This window comes from Bufo bufo, chromosome 4 (assembly GCF_905171765.1).
Source record: "Bufo bufo chromosome 4, aBufBuf1.1, whole genome shotgun sequence".
In the NCBI taxonomy this organism is placed as follows: domain Eukaryota; kingdom Metazoa; phylum Chordata; class Amphibia; order Anura; family Bufonidae; genus Bufo; species Bufo bufo.
In genome coordinates this window covers 449,358,506-449,385,153 of record NC_053392.1, presented here as the reverse complement: position 1 = coordinate 449,385,153, position 26,648 = coordinate 449,358,506, and the positions used below count along the sequence as shown (strand labels likewise).

General features: G+C 46.1%; 1 protein-coding gene across 1 annotated transcript in view; it reads left to right on the top strand.

Annotated features, from left to right (window-relative positions):
- LOC120999265 (pecanex-like protein 2) overlaps positions 1–26,648 on the top strand; it is a 535,756-nt gene that overhangs the window by 291,435 nt on the left and 217,673 nt on the right. Inside the window, exon 10 of the mRNA XM_040430137.1 lies at positions 6,655–6,888. Within this exon, the coding sequence (XP_040286071.1) occupies positions 6,655–6,888 (234 nt within the window). The remainder of the gene's footprint in view (positions 1–6,654; positions 6,889–26,648) is intronic.

Below are 26,648 nucleotides of genomic sequence, written 5' to 3'. Positions count from 1 at the left end.
TTATGTTCGCGACATCTCTAGTTTTCACCCCCAGTAGAAGAGGAGATGATCCCAACTGGGCCCCCTCTTGCCCTGGGCCCCATAGCAGTCGCATGGTCTGCCACTATTGTAGTTACGCCCCTGGCCATAATGATTGGCCAAGTTAGTGGCAGAACCTCAAAGACATGAAATAACAAGATAGATATTTTTGGTTTACCAAATATAGGAATGATTTGCATACAATCGTATTTTTTTGTGTCAAAATCATGAAGCAATGTGAACATAAACCTAAATTACTGATAAAAGCAAACATTCCATATATAACCTAAAGAGGATTAACCTGAAAACAAAATGACAAAAGAAAAGACTATTGGAAAAGTAATGAAAAAATATTATAGACATGTGTATAATGCTTATTAGTTAATAGTTATACAACAGATTGGATTTAGAATTGAGACCATATGGATACCAGGTGTTTAATTGATAAATCCAAAACACCTCTCGAATAAGTAATCTCTTTGCACCAATTGCCACATCTAATGAGTTTTTTAACCCATTATCTGCTATTAAATCTTGGTGGGTGATATCCCCACCATGTTTCAAGGCAGGCAGCAAATCTTAAGGAGCTCAGGCGCACGTCAGGTAAGTTAGTGGAGGTTCAGAATCCAGTAAACAAGCAGAAAGTCGGTACATGGGCAGACAACATAATGCATCACAGCCTTGCAGAGAATTAGCAAGCTAGACATCTGATTTGCTCAAGTACCCTTCCACAGGGGAATGTGCCTTAGGTAATCCAGGTTTGTCAACCACTCAACCATTGACAGGTGAAGATTAAGGTGCACATATAGCTGGCCCTTTAGGAGGTGGAGGGAATGTGCACGCGCTATCCTCAAAGGAGAGCAGGCCTTCCTGGCAAGTGCACAACAGCTCCAACAAATTCATTGCTCATCATCCAGACACAGGGGACACTTTCATTACACACCCCTGTCTCTGCCTTGAGGAAATTTGGTGTCACAGCGCCCATTTCATGTCCTGCCATTGATAGCCAGCCACTGTCGCCTTCGTTTTCAGTGGTGTCGAAACTGAGACGGCTGTGGATTGGAATCTTATCATCTTTAGCTATAAATCTAGGTTCTGTTGCATACGGCAATCAGTCAACGTCCTTGTTGCTCCTATAGGCTCATTTGAATATATTAAAACTTCATATTTCTCAGCAGTGAAGACACATATGAACATGTGAGCAACACAGTTACCTTTAGCTGCCAAGTGCACATGCAACAGGTCAGACAGTTTCATAGGTACAAATCTTTAATGTTTCATTGCATTGTAATCTTAGCTTTTTCATTCCTGCTTATTGCTTATTGCTTTATTTCATTTTCATTTTTTCTTTTCATTTCTGTCTTCCACTTCTTTCTTTAGTTTTAATTTGTATCACCTGATATTTATTTTTACTGGTCAAAGGACCAGATTAAAGAGGAAAGAGGGACCACCAGATCTGCAGGTTCCGATTGATCATGTGCAGTAAGGGACTAGAGGCGGAAACAGCTCCTTAATAGGCTGGACCTGCAGTGCATCTGTTCCAAGCACTGCTGGGACATGGATGAAAGGGACAGGGGGCCACATTGCCAGTATCAGAAAGCAGAAATAATTATTGTGGTCAGTAGGTGGCAGTCTGGTACTGTCTTCTGCTGGTACTGAAACTCAGGAGTTGGGGCCAGGTAGTACCAATATTCTGTGCAGCTATGAAGTGAAGGAAGGAGAGGTGGATAAAGAACATGGAAAGTCTTCCTCCATCACACCCTCAACCAGCAGAAGTGGCAGCTATAATAGGGATACTTATGTTTGGTGAGTGATTGTGGCGGGGTGTTCAAGGAACTACTGAAGGTGCTGACTATGTTCATTAGAAGCAGCAGTTTCAAAGAAATGATTTTTTATTTGTTTGTGTACGCCTCTACTCCTTTGCAGAGCCCCTGCTACCCATTGTCTCCTCCAATCTCTTAACACCAGAGCCCTAGCCCACCTACTGTCCTCTTCACTACTAAGTAGTGTCTTCCCCTTGTCCTCCATCCCCCAGACAACCATGGCAGGATGTGTCTCCCATTACTGTTCCGCCACCCACTCCCCTCAGAGATCTGCCATTTCTGTCCCACCTACAGAGCACTGCCATGTCCCAACATCCCCCAAATAGACTCTGCCAAGTAACTTCACTCTGCTGCACTGCCCCTATTCTAGGGTGGCCATTTGCTTCACTCTAAAAAGCTGGACACTATTGACCATGCCCCAATCCTGCTAAGCCGTGCCCGCAACTCCACTAAGCCATGCCCTCTCCATAACAGTGCCAGGCAAAAGGGAAAAAAGGAGATTGGAATACCTGAAAGTGAGCTGTGTTTCGAAGTCAGTCACAGAGTGTCAGACTGAGACCAAGGCCTCTTGCACACGACCATATGGCTTTTTCAGTATTTTGCAGTCCACAAAAAATGGATCCGAAAAAAATACGGATGGCGTCTGTGTGCATTTCTGTTTTTTTACGGAACAGCTGGCCCCTGATAGAACAGTATTATCCTTGTCCGTTATCTGGACAATAATAGAACATGTTCTATCTTTAAACGGAAATAAGGAAACGGAAGGCATACAGAGTACCTTCAGTTTTTTTTGTGGATCCATTGAAATGAATGGTTCCGTATACGGAACGCAAAAAACTGATCATAAACCGAGAAAAAAAAAACATTGGTGTGCAAGAGGCCTAAGGCCTCTTTCACATGGGCATTGCGGGAAAAGGTGCGGGTGCGTTGCTGGAACATGCGCGATTTTCCCGCGCGAGTGCAAAACATTGTAATGCGTTTAGCACGCGCGTGAGAAAAATCGCGCATGTTTGGTACCCAGACCCGAACTTCTTCACAGAAGTTCGGGCTTGGGATCGGTGTTCTGTGGATTGTATTATTTTCCCTTATAACATGGTTATAAGGGAAAATAATAGCATTCTGAATACAGAATGCATAGTGAAATAGCGCTGGATGGGTTAAATTTTTTTTTTATAAATTATTAAACTCACCTTAGTCCACCTGATCGCGAAGCCCGGCTTCTCTTCTGTCTCCTTCTTTGCAGATTGCAGGAACAGGACCTGTGGTGACGTCACTCCGGTCATCACATGATCCATCACCATGGTAAAAGATCATGTGATGGATCATGTGATGACCGGACGTCAGAGAAGAAGGAGACAGAAGAGAAGCCGGGCTGCGCGATCAAATGGACTATAATAATGAAAATAATAATGATCAGGTCTCCATCCCGATCGTCTCCTAGCAACCGTGAGTGAAAATCACACCGCATCCGCACTTGCTTGCGGATGCTTGTGATTTTCACGCAACCCCATTCATTTCTATAGGGCCTGCATTACGTGAAAAACGCACAAAATAGAGCATGCTGCGATTTTCACGCAACGCACAAGTGATGCGTGAAAATCACCGCTCATGTGAACAGCCCCATAGAAATGAATGGAATACTTGCCCGTGTGAAAGGGGCCTAAGAGTCAGTTTGTGTCTGCAGCTTACACTCAGACAGAACAATGGTGATGTCTGAGCGTGGAGCCACTGAACAGGAGGACAGGAAACCGGACTGGCCACACTAACCTATTCCCCTGGCCCCTACTCCCCTCAAGGAACTGCCACTTTGACCCTACTCCTACAGAATCCCGTCAAATAGTGACTTCATAATCATTTACATGACCGGCATCAGCATTTTCATTAGGCTGTAAACTGACTGGCGGCAGCGATTATACGAGACATTAATATTTTGCACATTAAACATCTCTTCTTGACTGACTTTGATACATGTGAGAGTTGGAGGAGTGTAACCACAGCAGACAGACATGCAGCTCATAGATGAACCTACAGCCACAACAGTTATGTTTTTTTTTTTTCTTTCACCAGATTTCTGCCCAGGGGTGTCCACCAAGCTTAAAGGGATTCTGTCATGAGATTTTAGCCCTATAAGCTAAACATATGCCCATGTCCGTACTAATAACATAAATCCTAAACTGGCCTTATTAAACCTGCTTGTGGCTCTATTAGCCCAAAAAACTGGTTTTTCTAACCTGTCAATCGCCTACCTAAGGTGCCCAAGGGGACGTCCGTTAATACAGGGTGCCCGGCCGTCTGGTGCCCAGCGCCTCCTTCCCAGCTTTAATAGCCGCCCTCCCTGTCTATAGTGCCACCTTCCTCACCTCAGCGCCGCCTCCGCCAGATCCGGCCGGCCCTCTGCCAGATCCGTCGCCTGCGCACTATGCTCAGCCTGATGCGCCGCAGGATCCTGGCAGCGGCTTCGTTGAGCGAAGTGCGCATGCGCCCGGCCTGGTGTGCATGCGCACTTCGCTCAACGAAGCCGCTGCCAGGAGTCCGCGGCGCATCAGGCTGAGCCTGGTGAGCAGGCGCCGGATCTGGCGGAGGCGGCACTGAGGTGAGGAAGGCGGCACAATAGACAGGGAGGGCGGCGATTAAGACTGGGAAGGAGGCGCTGGGCACCAGACGGCCGGGCACCCTATATTGACGGACGTCCCCTTGGGCACCTTAGGTAGGCGATTGACAGGTTATAAAAACATTTTTTTGGGCTAATAGAGCCACAAGCAAGTTTAATAAGGCCAGTTTAGGATTTATGTTATTAGTACGGACATGGGCATATGTTTAGCTTATAGGGCTAAAATCTCATGACAGAATCCCTTTAAGGGTCCGGCTACATGATGACATGCGTCACGCGATATTTCATGTAATGAATTTCAATCGTGTCGCTATGGGACATGCTACATGCTGTGGCTGTGATGTGACATTTTTTCAGGAGATCTATACAAGTCTAATTTTTCTGTGACTGCTACATCACAACATGTGGCTTGTCACATTGTGACACTATTGAAATACACTGCTCCAAAAAATAAAGGGAACACTTAAACAACACAATGTAACTCCAAGTCAATCACACTTCTGTGAAATCAAACTGTCCACTTAGGAAGCAACACTGAGTGACAATCAATTTCACATGCTGTTGTGCAAATGGGATAGACAACAGGTGGAAATTATAGGCAATTAGCAAGACACCCCCAATAAAGGAGTGGTTCTGCAGGTGGTGACCACAGAACACTTCTCAGTTCCTATGCTTCCTGGCTGATGTTTTGGTCACTTTTGAATGCTGGCGGTGCTTTCACTCTAGTGGTAGCATGAGACGGAGTCTACAACCCACACAAGTGGCTCAGGTAGTGCAGCTTATCCATGATGGCACATCAATTCCAGCTGTGGCAAGAAGGTTTGCTGTGTCTGTCAGCGTAGTGTCCAGAGCATGGAGGCGCTACCAGGAGACGTGGAGGAGGCCGTAGGAGGGCAACAACCCAGCAGCAGGACCGCTACCTCCGCCTTTGTGCAAGGAGGAACAGGAGGACCACTGCCAGAGCCCTGCAAAATGACCTCCAGCAGGCCACAAATGTGCATGTGTCTGCTCAAACGGTCAGAAACAGATTCCATGAGGGTGATATGAGGGCCCGACGTCCACAGGTGGGGGTTGTGCTTACAGCCCAACACCGTGCAGGACGTTTGGCATTTGCCAGAGAACACCAAGATTGGCAAATTCGCCACTGGCGCCCTGTGCTCTTCACAGATGGAAGCAGGTTCACACTGAGCACATTTGACAGACGTGACAGAGTCTTGAGACGCCGTGGAGAACGTTCTGCTGCCTGCAACATCCTCCAGCATGACCGGTTTGGCATTGGGTCAGTAATGGTGTGGGGTGGCATTTCTTTGGAGGGCCGCACAGCCCTCCATGTGCTCGCCAGAGGTAGCCTGCCTGCCATTAGGTACCGAGATGAGATCCTCAGACCCCTTGTGAGACCATATGCTGGTGCGGTTGGCCCTGGGTTCCTCCTAATGCAAGACAATGCTAGACCTCACGTGGCTGGAGTGTGTCAGCAGTTCCTGCAAGACGAAGGCGGTGATGCTATGGACTGGCCCGCCCGTTCCCCAGACCTGAATCCAATTGAGCACATCTGGGACATCATGTCTCGCTCTATCCACCAACGTCACGTTGCACCACAGACTGTCCAGGAGTTGGCAGATGCTTTAGTCCAGGTCTGGGAGGAGATCCCTCAGGAGACCGTCCGCACCTCATCGGGAGCATGCACAGGCATTGTAGGGAGGTCATACAGGCACGTGGAGGCCACACACACTACAGAGCCTCATTTTGACTTGTTTTAAGGACATTACATCAAAGTTGAATCAGCCTGTAGTGTGTTTTTCCACTTTAATTTTGAGTGTGACTCCAAATCCAGACCTCCATGGGTTGAAAAATTTGATTTCCATTTTTTATTTTTGTGTGATTTTGTTGTCAGCACATTCAACTATGTAAAGAACAAAGTATTTCAGAAGAATATTTAATTAATTCAGATCTAGGATGTGTTATTTTTGTGTTCCCTTTATTTTTTTGAGCAGTGTACATTATGTCAAATGTTTCGCAACACATGTCACCGTGTAGCTGGACCCTTATTCAGCACTGGTTGTGCATGCTCAACATAAAACAAGCAAGTGCTTGAAATTCTGTAATTATAAATATCTTTGTATTGTTTTTGAGGATTGAACTGTGAATTATGCAATTTAGATAATACATATACTAATTTTAATGTTTGAATTGTCTTCTCAGAGCATAATATACTTTACAGTAAAATCACCAAAGCTATTTTACTGGCTCAGAGATGAATCAATGCAAAACGCATTACAGCCATACACAAGGTGGAATCATGTTGAATATGATCTGGCAATTTTCAACATCAATGTGGATGAAGACTACGTTCCATGCTTGCAGGGTATTACAAGAGCCAGCTTCTGTGGTGTTCATCTGGACTGGATTCAGTACTGTGCTAAAAGGGAAACTAAGGTATTGAGTAAAATAAAATGAAAGAAAAGTATATTCTATATATAGTATTTATACAGTACAATCATGGATTTACACATCTGTATCAACCTATAGAATTAATTTAAATGTGTCTATTTATTTCAAATTACGCTGACTTGTTGATTGACCTATTTTTCAGAAATGCACTCCAATGTAGTACTACATACTGATTATCTAATAAATTTAGATATATATTCTGGAACACTTTGAGAGCCAATTACTAGTTCTTAAATATTAAGAACTTGTTTCCTCTCTGGCATCTTAACTTTAAGGCTGAGTTCACACGAGCGTGTCCGGATTAGGTCCGGATGCATCCCGGTGTATTGCGGCAAACCCGCACGAGTAGGTACACAATTGCAGTCAGTTTTGACTGCGATTGCGTTCCGATGTTAAGTTTTTATCGCGCGGGTGCAATGTGTTTTGCACGCGCGTGATAAAAAACAGACTGTGGTACCCAGACCCGAACTTCTTCACAGAAGTTCAGGTTTGGGTTAGTTGTAGTGTATATTGTATTAGTTTCCCTTATAACATGGTTATAAGGGAAAATAATAGCATTCTGAATACAGAATGCATAGTACAATAGGGCTGGAGGGGTTAACCACTTTCCGTCCGCCCATAGGATATAAACGTCCTATGGGTGGACCTCTATTTCTGAAAGCACGTTTTAAAACGTCCTTTCAGAAATAGCAGCTGCACGCTAATCGTGCAGCTGCTGATCGGGTTGCCCGCTGTCAGTGACAGCAGGGCAACCCAGAGAGGAGGCAGGGACAGTTCCCAGGTGTCCCTGCCTTCTGGATCGCTGCGTACACAGCGCTCACCGAGCGCTGTGTATGCAGAGCAGGAAGCGCTATGCGCTTCCTGTTCCGGCCCGGCAGTCATGTGACCGCCGTGACCGGAGAGTGCAGGGGCTGTGTGAGGTCTCTCAGAGACCTCGATCAGCCCTGCTCTGAGGCTGTACAGCGCTGGATTGCTGCTGTACAGCCTCAATAGGGGTGCATTTGTCCTGTAACTGGGGCTACTATGTCAGCCCCAGTTACAGGAGAAATCAACAGTGAAAAAAAAAAGTGAAGTAAATGTCCCCCAGAGGTCTTGTATGACCTTATGGGGGACGAAAAGTGTAAAAAAATAAATAAATAAAAGGTTGAAAATAAAAAAATAAAAAAAAGTTTCACATGTAAAAAAAAAAAAAGTCCCCAAGTAAGGAATGAAAAAAAAATGTTAAAAATAGAAAAAATAAAATAAAATAGACATATTTGGTATTGCCGCGTCCGTAAAAACCAGCTCTATAAAAATATCACATGACCTAACCCCTCGGGTGAACACCGTAAAAAAAAAAAAAAAAAAACTGTGTCAAAACAAGCAATTTTTGTCACCTTGCATCACAAAAGGTGCAACACCAAGTGATCAAAAACGCGTATGTCCCACAAAATAGTACCAATAAAACCGTCACCTCATCCCGCAAAAAATGAGCTCCTAAATAAGAAAATCTCTCAAAAAATAAAAAAACTATAGCTCTCAGAACATGGACACATTAAAACATAATTTTTTTGTTTCAAAAATGCTATTATTGTGTAAAACTTTAATAAATGAGAAAAAGTATACATATTGGGTATCGCCACGTCCATAACAATCTGCTCTATAAAAATGTCACTTGACTGAACCCCTCAGGTGAACGCTGTAAAAATAAATAAATAGAAACTGTGCTAAAACAACCAATTTTTTGGTCACCTTGCCCCATAAAGTGTTATAATGAATGATCAAAAAAATCATATGTACCCAAAAATAGTACTAATAAAACTGGCACCTTATCCCATAGTTTCCAAAATGGGGTCACTTCTTGGGAGTTTCTACTGTAAGGGTGCATCAGGGGGCTTCAAATGGGACATGGCATCTAAAAACCATGTGGAGTTCCTTTTCTTCTGCGCCCTGCCGTGTGCCCATACAGCAGTTTATGACCACATGTGGGGTGTTTCTGTAAACCGCAGAATCTGGGTAATAAATATTGAGTTTTGTTTGGCTGTTAACCATCGATGTGTAAAGAAAAAAATTGATTAAAATGGAAAATCTGCCAAAAAAGTGAAATTTAAAAATTTGATCTCCATTTTCCTTTAATTCTTGTGGAACGCCTAAAGGGTTAACAAAGTTTATAAAATCGGTTTTGAATACCTTGAGGAGTGTAGTTTCTACAATGGGGTCATTTATGGGGGTATCCACTATGTAGGCCCCACAAACTGACTTCAGACCTGAACTGGTCCTTAAAAAGTGGGTTTTGCCAATTTTCTTAAAAATTTGAAGAATTGCTTCTAAACTTCTAAGCCTTCTAACGTCCTAAAAAAATAAAATGACATTTCCAAAATGATGCCAACATAAAGTAAACATATGGGAAATGTTAAGTAATAAATATTTTATGAGGTATCACTTTCTGTTTTAAAAGCAGAGAAATTGAAATTGAGAAAATTGCGAATTTTTCAAATTTTTGGGTAAATTTGGGATTTTTTCATAAATAAAGGTGAAATATTTTGACTCAAATTTATGACTATCATGAAGTACAATGTGTCACGAGAAAACAATCTCTGAATGACTTGGATAAAAAGGCGTTCCAAAGTTATTACCACATAAAGTGAGATATGTCAGTTTTGCAAAATTTGGCCGGGTCAGGAAGGGGGCAAATGGCCCAGATGGCAGGTGGTTAAAAAAAAATATATATTTTAACTCCCCTTAATCCACTTGTTTGCGCAGCCGGCATCTCTTCTGTCTTGTTCTGTGAAGAACAGGACCTTTGATGACGTCACTACGCTCATCACATGATCTTTTACCATGGTGATGGATCATGTGACGGACCATGTGATGAACATAGTGACGTCATCAAAGGTCCTATTCTTCACAGAACAAGACAGAAGAGATGCCGGCTGCGCAAACAAGTGGATTAAGGTGAGTTCAAATATTTTTTTATTTTTTTTTAACCCCTCCAGCGCTATTGTACTATGCATTCTGTATTCAGAATGCTATTATTTTCCCTTATAACCATGTTATAAGGGAAAATAATAATGATCGTATCCCCATCCCGATCGTCACCTAGCAACCATGTGTGAAAATCGCAAAGCATCCGCACTTGCTTGCGGATGCTTGCGATTTTCACGCAACCCCATTCATTTCTATGGGGCCTGCGTTGCGTGATAAATGCACAATATAGAGCATGCTGCGATTTTCACGCAACGCATAAGTGATGCGTGAAAATCACAGCTCATGTGCACAGCCCCATAGAAATGAATGGGTCCGGATTCAGTGCGGGTGCAATGCGTTCACCTCCCGCATTGCACCCGCGCGGAAATCTCGCCCGTGTGACCTCAGCCTAAGAGTTGCTGGCTTCATACTTTGAACCCTTAGGCCCCTTGCAGACAAACGTGTGTCATGCTGAGAGTCTGCAGCTCAGCTCCCAGCCTGACCCTCCCATCACTGATGGGGTCACATAGCATTATATTGATTTATGATGCTAACCCTTACAGTTCTGGACTGTATTGGATAACACTGGCAGCATTATGTCACTATTATCCAATACATTCCAGAACTGTAAGGGTTACATGGCATCATAAATCAATATAATGCTATTTGACACCCTCAGTGCTGGGAGGTCAGGCCGGGAGCTGCGCTGCGGACTCGCAGCATGACAAACGCTCGTCTGCAAGGGGCTTTAGAGTTACGCCAGAGTGTGCAGTTGTGATGCGGTCTTGATGCAATTAGGAAGTGCAGCATCTCATTTTCCTATAGAAGTCAATGGGAGATAATGGCACTTTCAAAGTTGTTATGACTGCAACTGATTAACTGCACATAAGACATGCCCTGCTGCTTGCGGCTGCTGACTTAATGAGATATACAGCCAAGTAGCTGCTTGCAGTATTTGCCTTACCAGGTGTTATTATTTGAAGTTGATCAGAATGCTAATGAACCAGGAAAATTCACAGTTCAAACAACAGAGGCAGACAAAACTAGTACCCCAAATGCATGATTATGCGGGGGCTCGGGCCAAACACATCGGGATGCTCAGGTGAGCACCCGAGAACAATGGAAGTCAATGGGAGAACCCGAGCATTAAACCAGGCACCCCCTGCTCTGAAGAGGAGAGAGTGTCTGGTTCATAGGAAAAGGTCAGAGATTGATGGAAACACCACCGAAAGGGTTTGGGAACAGCATGGGGAGGATGTCTGGATGCATCTTGGACTCCCAGGTCGCTGCTGGGAACGATGTTGTCTGAGTAGTACGCCACTTTTACAGACTGATGCCCAAAAATCGAAGATAAAATCAATTTTTAGAAGAAAAATTGTTAGGAAACATTCTTTCCTGTATATTTACTGTAAAATTACAAGGAAGAGGCACTCCGATACAACCTGTATATCACATAAAGGAGGGCCTCATTCACATTGTGGTACAATTGTTCAGGTAGTGGGACTCCTACACTCATAAAGCCTATGCACTAAGTGAAAGGGCTGCCAAAAATTACAAGGAACCGACACTACAATACACCCTTTATTACACATAAAGGAGGGCATTATACACAACCTTGAAAAATTATGATTGATGGCCTGCTGGTAGTCCTGAAAAGCATTATGGGCGAGGGCCTGCTGCCGCTCTGGTGACTATAGATAAACTGGGCCCGATCGCACGTCCCCGTGATGGCGACGATCCATTCGGATGTCTGCCCTATCAACTTTCAATGTTATTTTCAGCGCGAACCACGGTGACCATGGATAACGGGAAATCAGGGTTTGATTCTGGAGATGGAGCCTGAGAAACAGCTACAGATACCACTTCCAAGCAAGGCATCATGCGTGCAAATTACCTATTAGGTACAATTAGGTAAGGGCCTACAGGTGAGCTGACGTTGTAAAAGATTGTAGGCGAGGGCCTGCTGGTGAGCTGACCCTCTAAAAAAATTATATGCGAGGGCCTGCTGGTGAGCTGACCCTCTAAAAAAATTATATGCGAGGGCCTGCTGGTGAGCTGACCCTGTAAAAAAATTGTAGGTGAGGGCCTGCTGGTGAGCTGACCCTATAAAAAATTATATGCGAGGGCCTGCAGGTGAGCTGACCCTGTAAAACATTATATGCGTGGGCCTGCAGGTGAGCTGACCCTGTAAAACATTTTAGATGCGGGCCTGCTGATGAGCTGACCCTCTAAAACATTGTAGGTGAGGGCCTGCTGGTGAGCTTACCCTCTAAAACAAGCATGTCAAACTCAAAGGCTAACATGGGCCAAAAAAACTAAATTTAGGTTTATGTGGGCCGCATCAAAAAATAAATTAAAAAATCGTACATTTTCATAGAACAACATTGTTGTTTCATGACTGCTGACCCCCAACATCCCGTTGCCCAATAACACAAGTGAGACCTATATATATACAAATATTAAACTTCACTAAAAGACGCACCTAGGTTTTTGAGGAGGAAAATAAGAAAAAAATATTTTTAACCAAAAGTTGTGCTTTTGGTGGGCTTTGAATTAATGGTGGTCTGTGCATGACACTATTATGGGGGATCTGTGGATGACGCACTGTCATGTGGGGGATCTGTGGATGGCACTGTTATGGGGGATCTATGGATGGCACTGTTATGGGGGATCTGTGGATGGTGCTGTTATGGGGGATCTGTGGATGGCACTGTTATGGGGGATCTGTGGATGGCACTGTTATGGGGGATCTATGGATGGCACTGTTATGGGGGATCTATGGATGGCACTGTTATGGGGGATCTGTGGATGGCGCTGTTATGGGGGATCTGTGGATGGCGCTGTTATGGGGGATCTGTGGATGGCACTGTTATGGGGGATCTGTGGATGGCACTGTTATGGGGGATCTGTGGATGGCACTGTTATGGGGGATCTGTGAATGGCACTGTTATGGGGGATCTGTGAATGGCACTGTTATGGGGGATCTGTGGATGGCACTGTTATGGGGGATCTGTGGATGGCACTGTTATGGGGATCTGTGGATGGTACTGCTATGGGGTGGGATATCTGTGGATGGCATTGTTATGGGGTGGGGGGATCTGTGGATGGCATTGTTATGGGGTGGGGGATCTGTGGATGGTGCTGTTATGGGGGATCTGTGGATGGCATTGTTATGAGGTGGGGGATCTGTGGATGGAACTGTTATGGGGTGGGATATCTGTGGATGGTACTGCTATGGGGTGGGATATCTGTGGATGGCATTGTTATGAGGTGGGGGGATCTGTGGATGGAACTGCTATATGTCATCCACAGATCCCCCTCATAACAGTGTCCCCCAATACACCGGCCCTCTACTCACCGAATTATTTATAAACGTGAATCCTTATCCTGTTATTAAGTTGAACTAACGCTGCGCTCTCCCATGTTCCCCTGTATCCCCACAGCACTTACGAACACGCTTCCATAGCAGGCAGAGCGGACGGCACCAGTAACGTCACTCACTGACGTCACGCGTCTGCTCCGCCTGCTTCATTCATAAAGTGGGCGGAGCAGGCGCTCGACGTCAGTGAGTGACGTTACTGCTGCCGTCCGCTCTGCCTGCTATTGAAGCTTAAGTAAGTGCTATGGGGATACAGGGGAACATGGGAACATGGGAGAGCGCAGCGTTAGTTCAACTTAATAACAGGATAAGGATTCACGTTTATAAATAAAGCACTTACTTAAGCTTCAATAGCAGGCAGAGCGGACGGCAGCAGTAACGTCACTCACTGGCGCCTGCTCCGCCCACTTTATGAATGAAGCAGGCGGAGCAGACGCGCGACATCAGTGAGTGACCTTACTGGTGCCGTCCGCTCTGCCTGCTATGGAAGCGTAACCAGAGTAATGAATATCTTTGCCGGGCCGCAAAGATATTCATTGCGGGCCGCATGTTTGACACCCATGCTCTAAAACATTGTAGGTGAGGGCCTGCAGGTTAGCTGACCCTGTAAAACATTATATGCGAAGGGCATATATACAAGGGCATTATATGTGACGACTAAGCATGTTGATGTGATGGAAGAGAAGGAGGAGGATGAGAAAAGGAAGATTCAACCATATACCCTTGTATGCGGTGGAAGGGGTACATGGGAATACAGTGTATTTAATACACCATTAAAGCCACATTTAAAGTGCCTTTATGTTCAGCTGCTTTCTTCTGGTGGAGTAGAGAAGTCATGGTTAGGATTGAGCTAACCCAAACTGTAAAGTTCGGGTTCGTACCAAACTTTAGGATTTTTGGACCCCGGACCCGAACCCGAACATTTCAGTAAAAGTTCGGGTACGGTGTTCGGCTATTTTATGGCGCTTTTTGAAAGGCTGCAGAGCAGCAAATCAACAAGCGTTTAACTCTGTGCCCTTAGAAGCCATCACAGCCATGCCTACTAATAGCTTGGCTGTGATTGGCCAGTGCAACATGTAACCCAGCCTCTATATAAGCTGGAGTCACGTAGCGCTGCACGTCACTCTGCTGTTACTAGTGTAGGGAGAGGATGCTGCTGCTGTGAGGGAGAGAATAGGAAAGAATTTTTAATCAGAAGTGCTTGTTAACTCAGTGATCTACCTAGATTTAGTTTTGTGGGTGCAGTGCACAATCTTTTTACCCTGCCCTTAGCCCAGTGACACAGAAAAATAACTTTTATCCATCTGTTAATTAGGTGGGCGGCGGCGGCCATTTTATGCAATCTCCGTGCACCAGCACAGCATATGTGCTTTTGTGACATTCAAATCCAAGCTTGAAATACTGCAATAATAATCTGGGTTTAAAAAAAACACCCATTTTTGGCAATATCCTACATCAGGTGCCTTTGCAGCATTTCTCAGTGTGCAATTTAAGCTAGAAATAGAGCATTAATTTTCTGGGTTTTAAAAAACACCCTTTTTGGGCAAAATACTAAATTTTACAGCCCTTGCTGCATCTGTCAGTGTGAAATTCAAGCGTTATATACTGCTGTCATATTCTGTTATAAAAAAAACTCCCATTTTGGGCAAAATACTTAATTTGCGGCCTTGTCTGCATCTTTCAGTGTGAGATATATACTGTTGTTCTATTTTGCTATTAAAAAAAACACCCATTTTTGGTAAGATCCAAAATTTGAGAAATATGAGGAGAGCGTCAAGTAAGGGACGTGGCCCAGGTCGTGGTGCTGCTGGTAGAGATCCTGTTGCAGGGAGAGGACATGGTCGACATGGCGAAACACTTCCTCAGGTGCGAGTAGGCGACAGAACCTTCAGTGGTTTTTGGCTGGGCCTAATGCGGCTCTACGAATTGTGAGGCCAGAACAAGTACAGGTGATAGTAGTTTGGGTTGCTGACAGTGCCTCCAGTTCCTTTACATTGTCTCCCACCCAGACTCCTGCTGAAAGATCAGAGTTGGCACCTGCAGCCGATGTCCATGAGTCTTTCACCTCACCCCCTTGCAAATCAGCCAAGCAGTCTGAGCCCCAAGTCATGCAGCAGTCTCTTTTGCTTTTTGATGACTCTGCTAGCAGGCTTTCCCAGGGCCATCCACATAGCCATGACCCAGAACTGTAAGAGATGGAGTGCACTGATGCCCAACCACTTATCTTTCAAGATAAGTACATGGGAAGACCACCGCAGCACGTCTCGGATGATGAAACACAGGCGCCAACTGCTGTGGCTTTCGAAAGTGTGCAGACCGACAAGGAGGGCAGGGGTGAAGACTGGGTGGAAGATGATTTGGAGGACGATGAGGTCCTCGACCCCACATGAAATCAAGGTCATGCAAGTAAACTGTGTAGTTCGGAGGAAGAGGTGATGGTCGCACAGAGCCACCAGCACAGCAGAAGAGGGAGCAGTGTGCAAAAGCGGACCGGCCGTCCCCTAGACAGTACGCCTTCTACTGCCCACCGCAGTAAGGGACCGAGCACACCAAAGCCAGCTCCAAGGAGTTCCCTGGCATGGCAGCTCTTCAGACAATGTGTTAACGACAAGACTCGAATGGTTTGCACGCTGTGCAATCAGAGCCTGAAGCGAGGCATAAACGTTCTCAACCTGAGCACAACCTGCATGACCAGGCAACTAAGTGCAATGCACGAGCTGCAGTGGATTAGACACCTCCTGCTTCCTTTTCTGCTACAGTCTTGGCCTCTTCATCCACCTCTGGAGTGACAGTGCCACCTGCCACCCCGCAAACAGAGGATCTGCCAGCAACACCACCACCTGGGTCACCAAGCATCTCCACAATGTCCCACGGAACCGTTCAGCTCTCCATCTCCCAAACACTGGAGCGGAAGAGGAAGTACCCCCCTACCCACCCACGATCTCTGGCCCTGAATGCCAGCATTTCAAAATTACTGTCCTTTGAAATGCTGTCATTCCGTCTGGTGGAGGCAGAGAGTTTTAAAAGCCTTATGGCGGTGGCTGTCCCACAGTACGTCGTGCCCAGCCGCCACTACTTTTCCAGGTGTGCCATCCCTTCCCTGCACAACCAAGTTAGGGACAAAATCAGGTGTGCACTGCGCAACGTCCACCTAACTACGGATACGTGGACCAGTAAGCATGGTCAGGGACTTTATATCTCCATAAAAGCACACTGGGAAAATGCAGCCGAGGAATGCAGGGCGCTTCAGTTTGCCTCCTGTTGCTTCCTCCTCCTACTCCGTTTCCTCATCCTCTACTGGCTCCTCATCTGGTCAGCGTAACACCTTCACCACCAACTTCAGCACAGCCAGGGGTAAACGACAGCATGCAGTTTTAAAACTTATCTGTTTGGGGGACAAACCCCACACCGCGCAGGAGCTGTGGACAGGCCTTGAACAACAGACCGATGAGTGGTTGGTGCCAGTGAGCCTCAAGCCCGGCCTCGTGGTGTGCGATAATGGGTGAAATCTCGTAGCAGCTCTGGGACTAGCCGGTTTAACGCACATCCCTTGCCTGTCGCATGTGCTGAATTTGGTGGTGCAAAGGTTCCTTAAAAATTACCCTGATATGTCAGAGCTGCTGAATAAAGTGAAGGCCTGCTGATGCTCGCCTGTCAGCGCTGCAGCGTAACTTCAGCCTTCCCGCTCGCCGCCTCATATGCGACGTGCCCACAAGGTGGAACTCCACCTTGCACATGCTGGCCAGACTGTGCGAGCAGCAGCAGGTGATAGTGGAGTTTCAGCTGCAACACCCACAGCACCACTACACCACCAATGACTGGGCCTCCATGCGAGACCTGTGTTCCTTGTTGCGCTGTTTTAAGTACTCCACCAACATGGCCAGTGTCGATAACGCCATTCTCAGCATTACTATCCCACTTTTATGCCTCCTTGAAAAAACACTGCTGGTGATGATGGAAGAGAATGTGGCACAGGAGGAGGAGGAAGAGGGATAATTTCATAGGGTTTCCGGGCCAGTCATTCACAAGTGGCTCCGAGGGTGGGTTCCTGCACCCACAAACGCCAGGTACACAATTGTCCAGCCAAGGCACAGTTCTGGAGGATGATATACTACAGCACAATTGCTCATTGTTGTATTTTGGATATTTAACACTCTTTTGGAGTGTACCCTAATAAAAAAAAAAAAAATTAAGAAATTAAAACCAAAAACGAGTGTTGGCTAGAGATGGCCTTGCGGTTCGCCCGGCGGTTGTTTCATAGCGAACTTTGCGTGTTCGCCGAACATGCGAACATATGGAGAGTGTTGCCCAGCTTCTTTTAGAACTGCTATGTGTTCCCCTTGTCTCCCCTCCTCGGTTGGCCATGGAACTACGGACTCTGCCGCCAGCATTGTCAGATGGAATTTTTTTTTGCAATTTTTCAACAAGGATCTTCTGGTATTGCACCGTTTTGCTCGTCCTCTCCACCAGAGAAATGAGAGATGAGAAGTTCTCTTTGTAGCAGGGGTCGAGAAGGGTGAACAACCAGTAATCCTTGTTTTCTAAAATACGTATAACTCGCAGGTCGCAGCAATGGCAGCCTAACATGAAGTCAGCCATGTGTGCCAGAGTACCAACAGGCAAGACTTTGCTGTCGTCATCAAGAGGATCACTCTCAATCTCCTCATCCTCTTTCTCCTCTTCTGCCCAACCACGCTGAACAGATGGAATTAAACTTCCATGGGTACTACCCTCTGTAGCAGAGGCTTTTGCTCCTCCTCCTCCTCTTCATTGTCCAATTTGTGCTGACAAGACGAACTGAGGGTAGTCTGATTATCACCCTATGTAATGTCTTCCCCCATTTCCACCTCTTCCACATGCAAAGCGTCATCCTTAATTGTGAGCAGCGAGCATTTCAGTAGACACAGAAGTGGGATGGTTACGCTGATAATAGCGTTATCAACGCTCACCATCTGTGTTGATTCCTCAAAGCTTCTTAAAACCTCACAGAGGTCAGACATCCATGCACACTCCTCACTTGTGAATAGCGGAAGCTGACTGGAAAGGTGACGACCATGCTGCAGCTGGTATTCCACTACTGCCCTCTGCTGCTGACAAAGCCTGGCCAACATGTGGAATGTCGAGTTCCAGCGCGTGCTCACGTCGCATAACAGCTGTCAATTTCAAGCGCTGCTGCAGTGTTGACAGACCGGCTGAAGCTGTCAATGACTTGTGGAAATGTGCACACACGCGGTGCACCTTCACCAGTAGCTCAGGCAAATTCGGGTAGGTTCTGAGAATCCGCTGAACCACTAAGTTGAAGACGTGGTCTAGGCATGGAATGTGTGAGAGCTTGCCGAGCTCCAAAGCCACCACCAAGTTACAGCCATTATCAGACACAACCATACCTGGTTCTAGGTTGAGTGGTGAGAGCCACAGCTCAGTCTGGTCTCTTATCCCCTGCCACAGCTCTGCGGCGGTGTGCTGTTTGTCACCTAAGCAGATCAGCTTAAGCACGGCCTGTTGACACTTTCCCACTGCAGTGCTACACTGCTTCCAGCTACCGACTGATGGCTGATTGGTGCTGCAAGAGGATACGTGGGGGAGGAGGCGGAGGAGGAGAAGTGGGGTTTGGAGCCACTAACATAGGTGCTGGCGGAAACCCTGATCAATGTAGAGCCCACAATCCTTGGCGTCGGCAGCACCTGTGCCATCTCAGGGTATGAATCGCTTCCGGCCTCCACAACATTCACCCAGTGTGCAGTCAGGGAAATGTAGAGTCCCTAGCTGAATGCGCTTGTCCATGTGTCCGTGGTGAAGTGGTCCTTCCCAGTAACTGCGTTGGTCAGGGCACGTGCCATGTTACGGGACACATGTTGGTGTAAGGCGGGCACGGCACACCTTGAAAAATAGTGGCGGCTGTGGACTGCGTAATGCGGGACAGCCGCCGACATCAGGCTATGGAAGGCCTCAGTGTCCACAAGCCTAAATGGCAACATTTCCAGGGCCAGTAATTTGGAAAGTTGCACATTTAGTGCTATGGCCTGTGGGTGGGTGGCTGGGTATTTGTGCTTGCATTCAATTGCAGCGTACTCAAGTTGTGTTTAATAGTGTTTCTGGGTGTAGTAGTGCAATGACACTAACCTGAGACGGCTGACTCTCTGCAATGGCAGGTGATGGTAGCAAATTGTTCGTGACGCCAGTGCCAGTTAAACGGTGGCACGCCGTTTGCTGATAGCAGGAATAACTTGAGGAACACGTGGTATTAAAACAGAACTCCAACTTTAGTAGTTTTCATGCAGAGACAATAATGGAATCGCAGTTCCTTGGCATACAGTCGATTTTGCAATACGGTTGATGCAGGCAATACAGATTGAGCAAGGTGATTACAGAGTGTTAAACACAGGACTTGCAGTACAGGAGCTTGCACTCTATTTCTGACTGATCCTGGAATGTAGCATATCTTCCCCAAGGCCCAATAGCCTAGCTCTGGCATATATCCTTGGTTCTAGCTTCATAAAGTACCTCCTCTGTTATCTTGAGTACCTCTTGCTTTCTTGAGTTTTTGCCTCTGTCTCTCTCTCTGCTTCCTCAGGCTCTTTAGCTGAGATATTCCTGTTTCTGCATATGGGAATTCAGGAGGAAATCTTCTCCTGGACCGCAGGCTTCAGGCCTGGACTTGTCTCTGACATTGTCTAATCTCCAACTGTAGATTACAGACACTAGACTCCGTCTGCCTTTCACTTCCCTGACTGGGCCTTATATAAACTAGGGCTCCCTAGCTCCCTCTACTGACTAAGAGCTGGAATGACACCCCTAGCAGGCCTGTACATGCAAGTTTCACAGTAACAGGGAATTACATAGCATTGCATTACATGACATTTTATAAAACTGACATATACCAACTTCCCATGATTAAGGAGGGACGACAGCACACCAAGTGACACTTTTGTAGTGACTGGCATTACAGTCCCCGTACACTACACAATTGCCATGGGTAAGGACATTTGGACGCTGTGCTGGGACATGGAAGTGGATGCGGTCGCTGATGGTGCTTGCGAAGGTCCAGGTGCAGGGCAGGAGGCATCCGGGCCTTCATCTTGGACAGGGGATTGGCCAGCATGTAACACCGGTGAAGAGACTGCAGTGGTGTGACCTGCAGACACAGATTGTGGACCCAGGCATACAGCCCACCTATTACGGTGCTTTGATGCCATGTGGCGGATCATGCTGGTGGTGGTGAGGTTGCTAGTGTTCACGCCCCTGCAAATTTTTGTATGGCACAGGTTGCAAATTACAATAATTTTGTCGTCTGCACTTTCCTCAAAAAAGCGCCAGACTGCGGAACACCTACCCCTTGGCAAGGGAGATTTCTGCAAGGGTGTGCTCCGGGGAACAGTTGCGGGCATGTTTGGTGTGGCCCGCCTTCTCCCTTTTGCCACCCCACACAGGAGATATCCCGCAGATAATGTCAATGCTGTCACCAGCGGCTAATAAAGAATTACAGGGAATGTCACAGGTATTTGGGATGAGGAAAGGTTATACAGGAGAGGTACCACCGGTAATGTCACTGTCCAAAGGGTCTACGTAAAAAGTACACTGGATGTCACAGATATTTTTTGGATGCGCACACTTTACACTGGAGATGTGGCGCAGCTAATCTCACTGTCCGCAGCGGACACTGTCTATTGAAAAAGTACACTGGATGTCACAGATATTTTTTAGATGCGCACACTTTACACTGGAGATGTGGCACAGCTAATCTCACTGTCTTCATCGGACACCGTATATTGAAAAAGTACACTGGATGTCACAGATATTTTTTGGATGCGCACACTTTATGCAGGAGATGTGGCACGGATAATTTAACTGTCCGCAGTGGACACCGTCTACCGAAAAAGTACACTGGATGTCACTGATATTTTAGGGATGCGCACACTTTACACAGGAGATGTGGCACGGATAATTTATCTGTCCGCCGTGGCCTGTTAGACGCTATTTAGTGCAGGATGCGCTAAAAATATATATTGCTGCTGTCACACACAATAGTCCTTAAAAGGACTTTTTGGTCTCTGAAAAGTTTTTCTAATAAAAATCTTTCAATAAGGCCTCATGCACACGACAGTATTTTTTCACGGTCCGCAAAACGGGGTTCCGTTGTTCCGTGATCCGTTTCCATTTTTGTTTCCGTGTGTCTTCCTTGATTTTTGGAGGATCACCAGAAAGTGAAAAAAAGGTCAAGTTTGCCTTGCAAATGATAGGAAAAAAACGGACGCGGATGACAATCTTGTGTGCCTCCGTGTTTTTTCACGGACCCATTGATTTGAATGGGTCCGCGAAAAAAATAGGACAGGTCATATTTTTTTGACGGACTGGAAACCCGGATCACGGACGCGGATGACAAACAGTGCATTATCCCAGTTTTCAACGGACCCATTGACAGTCAATGGGTCCGCAGAAAATCACGGAAAACAGAACAACTGACACGGAACAAAACAACGGTCGTGTGCATGAGGCCTAACACTCCCTACACTGTCTTTCCCTTCCTTTGCTCAGCTCTCCCTGACTAAGACTGAGCCAAACACGTGTCATCGGGTGCTTTATAGCACCCGATGACTCGTTCCGGCCAGCCAATCACTGTAATACGAGTAGCCAACATGGCTACGGCATTACAGTGAGTGACAGTACCTTCCTGGACGTTTATTGGCTGCACTGCCATGTGCCGAGCATCGAGCTGCTCGAGCCAAACAGGCAGTGATGGCCAGTTCGCATTGTTCGCCCGCAAACATATGCGGGCTGCCATCTTTTTTCACAAGTCCGGCGAGGCACAGGTAAGCCCTTACCTGTGCCTGTGCGCGAGCCAGTCTGAAAACAAGTGCGGTCAGCGGGAGCAGGCAGTTCCGAGAACAGCCACCGGGGGCCTTCATCGGGCTTTTCTCTGAACTGCCTGCTCCCGGTGACTGCATTTGTTTTCAGACTGGCTCGCGGCACAGGCACAGGTAAGGGCTTGTGAAAAAAGATGGCAGCCCGCATATGTTCGCATACGAACTGGCCATCACTGCAAACAGGTGTTCAGCCGAGCATGCTCAATCATCACTACTAGGAAGCTGTCTTACCTTTAGAAGTGACGGTGCCTCTACATAACCACAGCGGATCCATCACCAGTGCAGGGCTTTATTAAGACTGGTGTCCAGTGATGGCCAGTTCGCCATGGTCGCCGGCGAACACATGCGGGCTGCCATCTTAACTCAAAAGTCCGGCGATGCACAGGTAAGTCCTTACCTGTGCCTGTGCGCAAGCCGGCCTGAAACAGCCACCGGGGGCCTTCATCAGCCTGTTCTCGGAACTGCCTGCTCCCGGTGACCGCATTTGTTTCAGACCGGCTCCCAGCACAGGCACAGGTAAGGACTTACCTGTGCATCGCCGGACTTGTGAGTTAAGATGGCAGCCTGCATGTGATCACGGGCGAACACGGCAAACTGGCCATCACTGCTGGTGTCTAAAACGCCAGTCTTAATAAATGTGCCCCTATCTTCCTAGTGACAATTACTTCTGCTCCCAGTATAAGGGCTCATGCACATGAACGTATTTTTTGTCTGTATGTCCGTTTCGCAAAAAAAAAGAAACATGCCCTATTATTCTCCCCATTACGGAAAGGATAGGCTCTTCTATTATGTGGTGGCTTTTCTGTTTCGCAAAATTCAGAATGCACAAGGCCGGTATCCATGTTTTGGGGTTCTGGAATTTGCTGACCGCAAAGCAACAATGGTTGTGTGCATGAGCCCTAAGCGAGCTCCAGATCTTATCCAGGAACCCTTTCTGAAGATTATAGATGACAAATTCATCTTTGAAGGTGTTGTCCGGTTTCAGGAAATCTGATAAATCCCATTCCAGTGCACGTTTCACAGTATTCTGCTTACTCGGCTGGAGCAGTGATGTGAAATTGACAACATGTGACCACTGCAGCTAATTATTGACCTTAGCAGTGTACCGAAGAGACCTTTAATTGGCTGCAGCGAAGTGATATAACCACTGCGTCTGGTGAAAAAGAGCCTGGAGAACCCAGATCAGACAAAAAAACAACAACTTAGCTCTCCTTTATGGAGATCCAGGTGTCACGGGGTAGAGTCGCGGGTATAAAGATAGAGCGGAGGTGCACCCTCTGAGCTGCCACCCGGTCCCCTGTCCATGCCTACTTGCACCACCCGCCCTACTTGACAGGGCGTAACTGGGCGACAGTCCCTGACCTGAGTAAGTGCAAGCAGAGAGATAGAGACAGCAGGGAAGCGGACAGCCAATGAGAGGTAGCACTAGAGCGGACAGAGAGGTGGAACAAGCAAGGTACCACCAAAAACAGAAGGGCGAGGCGGGTCAACTAGCTGGGGTCAGTCCAGGAGGTCACGTCAATACAAGAGAAGAGGCAAAGACAAAATCCAAAAGAAAGCCGAGGTCAAAATCCGAGAGGTAGCGTCAAGGTTCAGGGAGCAGGCAGAAGAGGTGTCAGGAAGCAGATCAAGGGTCAAATCCAAAGGTAAGCTAAATAACAATAATAATATACAGCCTAAGGGACCAAAATCACAGGCAACCTGTAGCCAGCAGGTTGCCTGTATTTATAGTGGGGAGTGAGGGTCATGTGACGTGGCCAGCGTCACATAACCGACAGATAAACAAGTCGAGCACCGAGTGATCAGCTTGGCGCTCAAGGCAGACCTAAGAGCAGGGAGCCTCCCAGCTAGCGAAAGCTGCCCTGGGAACGAGGCTGAACACAGATCCTCGCTCCCGAAGCTAAGCAGCAGGTCTGCGGCTGATGGGAGACCGAGTGCGCCTTCGGCGCCCCGTTACACCAGACTTCTTTTTTCGCAATGCTGCACTGTGACCTATCGTGGCACGGCGTCAGGTCATAGTACGTGCCTATATGCATTAAGTCCTGATGCTGTACGAAGTCAAGAAACAGCACAGCACGACTACTGGAAGAAGTCCAGGGAGCAGTGAGTAATACCCATCGCTTCCCGCTGCTCGCCCTTCCATAAAAGAAGCGCTCATTAGTAATAGTGCCCACCCAGCAGCAACCACCCACCTTTAGAATCCCAGACATATTTGCAAAAAGTTTTTTTGTCCCAAAAAGAGAACATGTCCAAGAAAAAGCGAACATATGGTTTCACTAGCATATACAGTGCTCTTCCACCCACAGTTTATACTCCGCTCTTTCACATACAGTATATATACATGACTCCTTCACTCACATTACATAAACAGCTACTACACTCACAGTATATATGTTCTACTCCCTCACAGTATATACACAGCTCCTTGATATATACTGTGTAACACACAGACAGATCCCATGAATATACATGCATGACTCTCCTGAAGCTCCTTTTTATTGCCAGTACTTCTCTCTGCTCAATGGACTGGCACTGGCTGTTGCTGGGATGGCAGAAGACATTTACACAATTCTTTTTACACTCCAGCACCATACCTCTTAACCTTTCTGGATCCAGCCAGACAATCCTCTATTTTAATGGCTGTCCCGTGGTCACAGGATGGCTGAGGTATGTCCCACTCTCCACTGTCTCTGCACAATGTGTCCTTATCTACTGTGGGGACACAATGTGGGCATTACTTCTGTGAGGTAGCACAAAGTAGGTATAAATTCTGTTTGGGGGCACTAAGGGGACTGGGCAGGTTGGGCGTATATAGATATGCATTGAACGGAGTTAAGCCTCTTTCACATGGGTGTGAATTCCGTGCTGGTGCAATGCGTGAGGTGAACGCAATGCACCTGCGCTGAATCCGGACCCATTCACTTCAAAGGGGCTGTGCAGATAAGCGGTGATTTTCACGCATCACTTGTGCGTTGCGTAAAAATTGCAGCATGTTCTATATTCTGTGTTTTTCACGCAACGCAGGCCCCATAGAAATAAATGGGTCTGTGTGAAAATCGCAAGCATCCACAAGCAAGTGCGGATGCAGTGCAATTTTTACGCATGGTTGCTAGATGATAGGGATGAAAGCCACCCCCTGGACCCTATTAAAGCTGTATTCACTGTATTATTTTCTCTTATAACATGGTCATAAGGGAAAATAATAGCATTAATACAGAATGCTTACTAAAATTTAGATTGAGAAGTTAAAAAAATAAAATAAATGAACTCACCTTATCCAATTGATCGCACAGCTGGCATTGTCTTCTTGCTTCTTCTTTCAGGACCTGCAAAAGGACCTTTTAATGATGCAATCGTGCTCATCATGAGGTGAGCGCGATTACGTCACCATGTGGTGAGCGCGATTACGTCATTAAAGGTCCTTATTCAGGTCCTGAAAGAAAAAGCAAGAAGACGATGCCAGCTGCGCGATCAATTGGATAAGGTGAGTTAATTATTTTCTTTTTTTTAACCACCTCAGCCCCCAGTGCTTAAACAACCTGAAAGACCAGGCCACTTTTTACACTTCTGACCTACCCTACTTTCACCGTTTATTGCTCGGTCATGCAACTTACCACCCAAATGAATTTTACCTCCTTTTCTTCTCACTAATAGAGCTTTCATTTGGTGGTATTTCATTGCTGCTGACATTTTTACTTTTTTTGTTATTAATCGAAATTTAACGATTTTTTTGCAAAAAAATGACATTTTTCACTTTCAGTTGTAAAATTTTGCAAAAAAAACGACATCCATATAGAAATTTTGCTCTAAATTTATAGTTCTACATGTCTTTGATAAAAAAAAAATGTTTGGGTAAAAAAAAAATGGTTTGGGTAAAAGTTATAGCGTTTACAAACTATGGTACAAAAATGTGAATTTCCGCTTTTTGAAGCAGCTCTGACTTTCTGAGCACCTGTCATGTTTCCTGAGGTTCTACAATGCCCAGACAGTACAAACACCCCACAAATGACCCCATTTCTGAAAGTACACACCCTAAGGTATTCGCTGATGGGCATAGTGAGTTCATAGAACTTTTTATTTTTTGTCACAAGTTAGCGGAAAATGATGATTTTTTTTTTTTTTTTTTTTTTTCCTTACAAAGTCTCATATTCCACTAACTTGTGACAAAAAATAAAAAGTTCTATGAACTCACTATGCCCATCAGCGAATACCTTGGGGTCTCTTCTTTCCAAAATGGGGTCACTTGTGGGGTAGTTATACTGCCCTGGCATTCTAGGGGCCCAAATGTGTGGTAAGGAGTTTGAAATCAAATTCTGTAAAAAATGACCTGTGAAATCCGAAAGGTGCTCTTTGGAATATGGGCCCCTTTGCCCACCTAGGCTGCAAAAAAGTGTCACACATCTGGTATCTCCGTACTCAGGAGAAGGTGGGGAATGTGTTTTGGGGTGTCATTTTATATATACCCATGCTGGGTGAGAGAAATATCTTGGCAAAAGACAACTTTTCCCATTTTTTTATACAAAGTTGTCATTTGACCAAGATATTTATCTCACCCA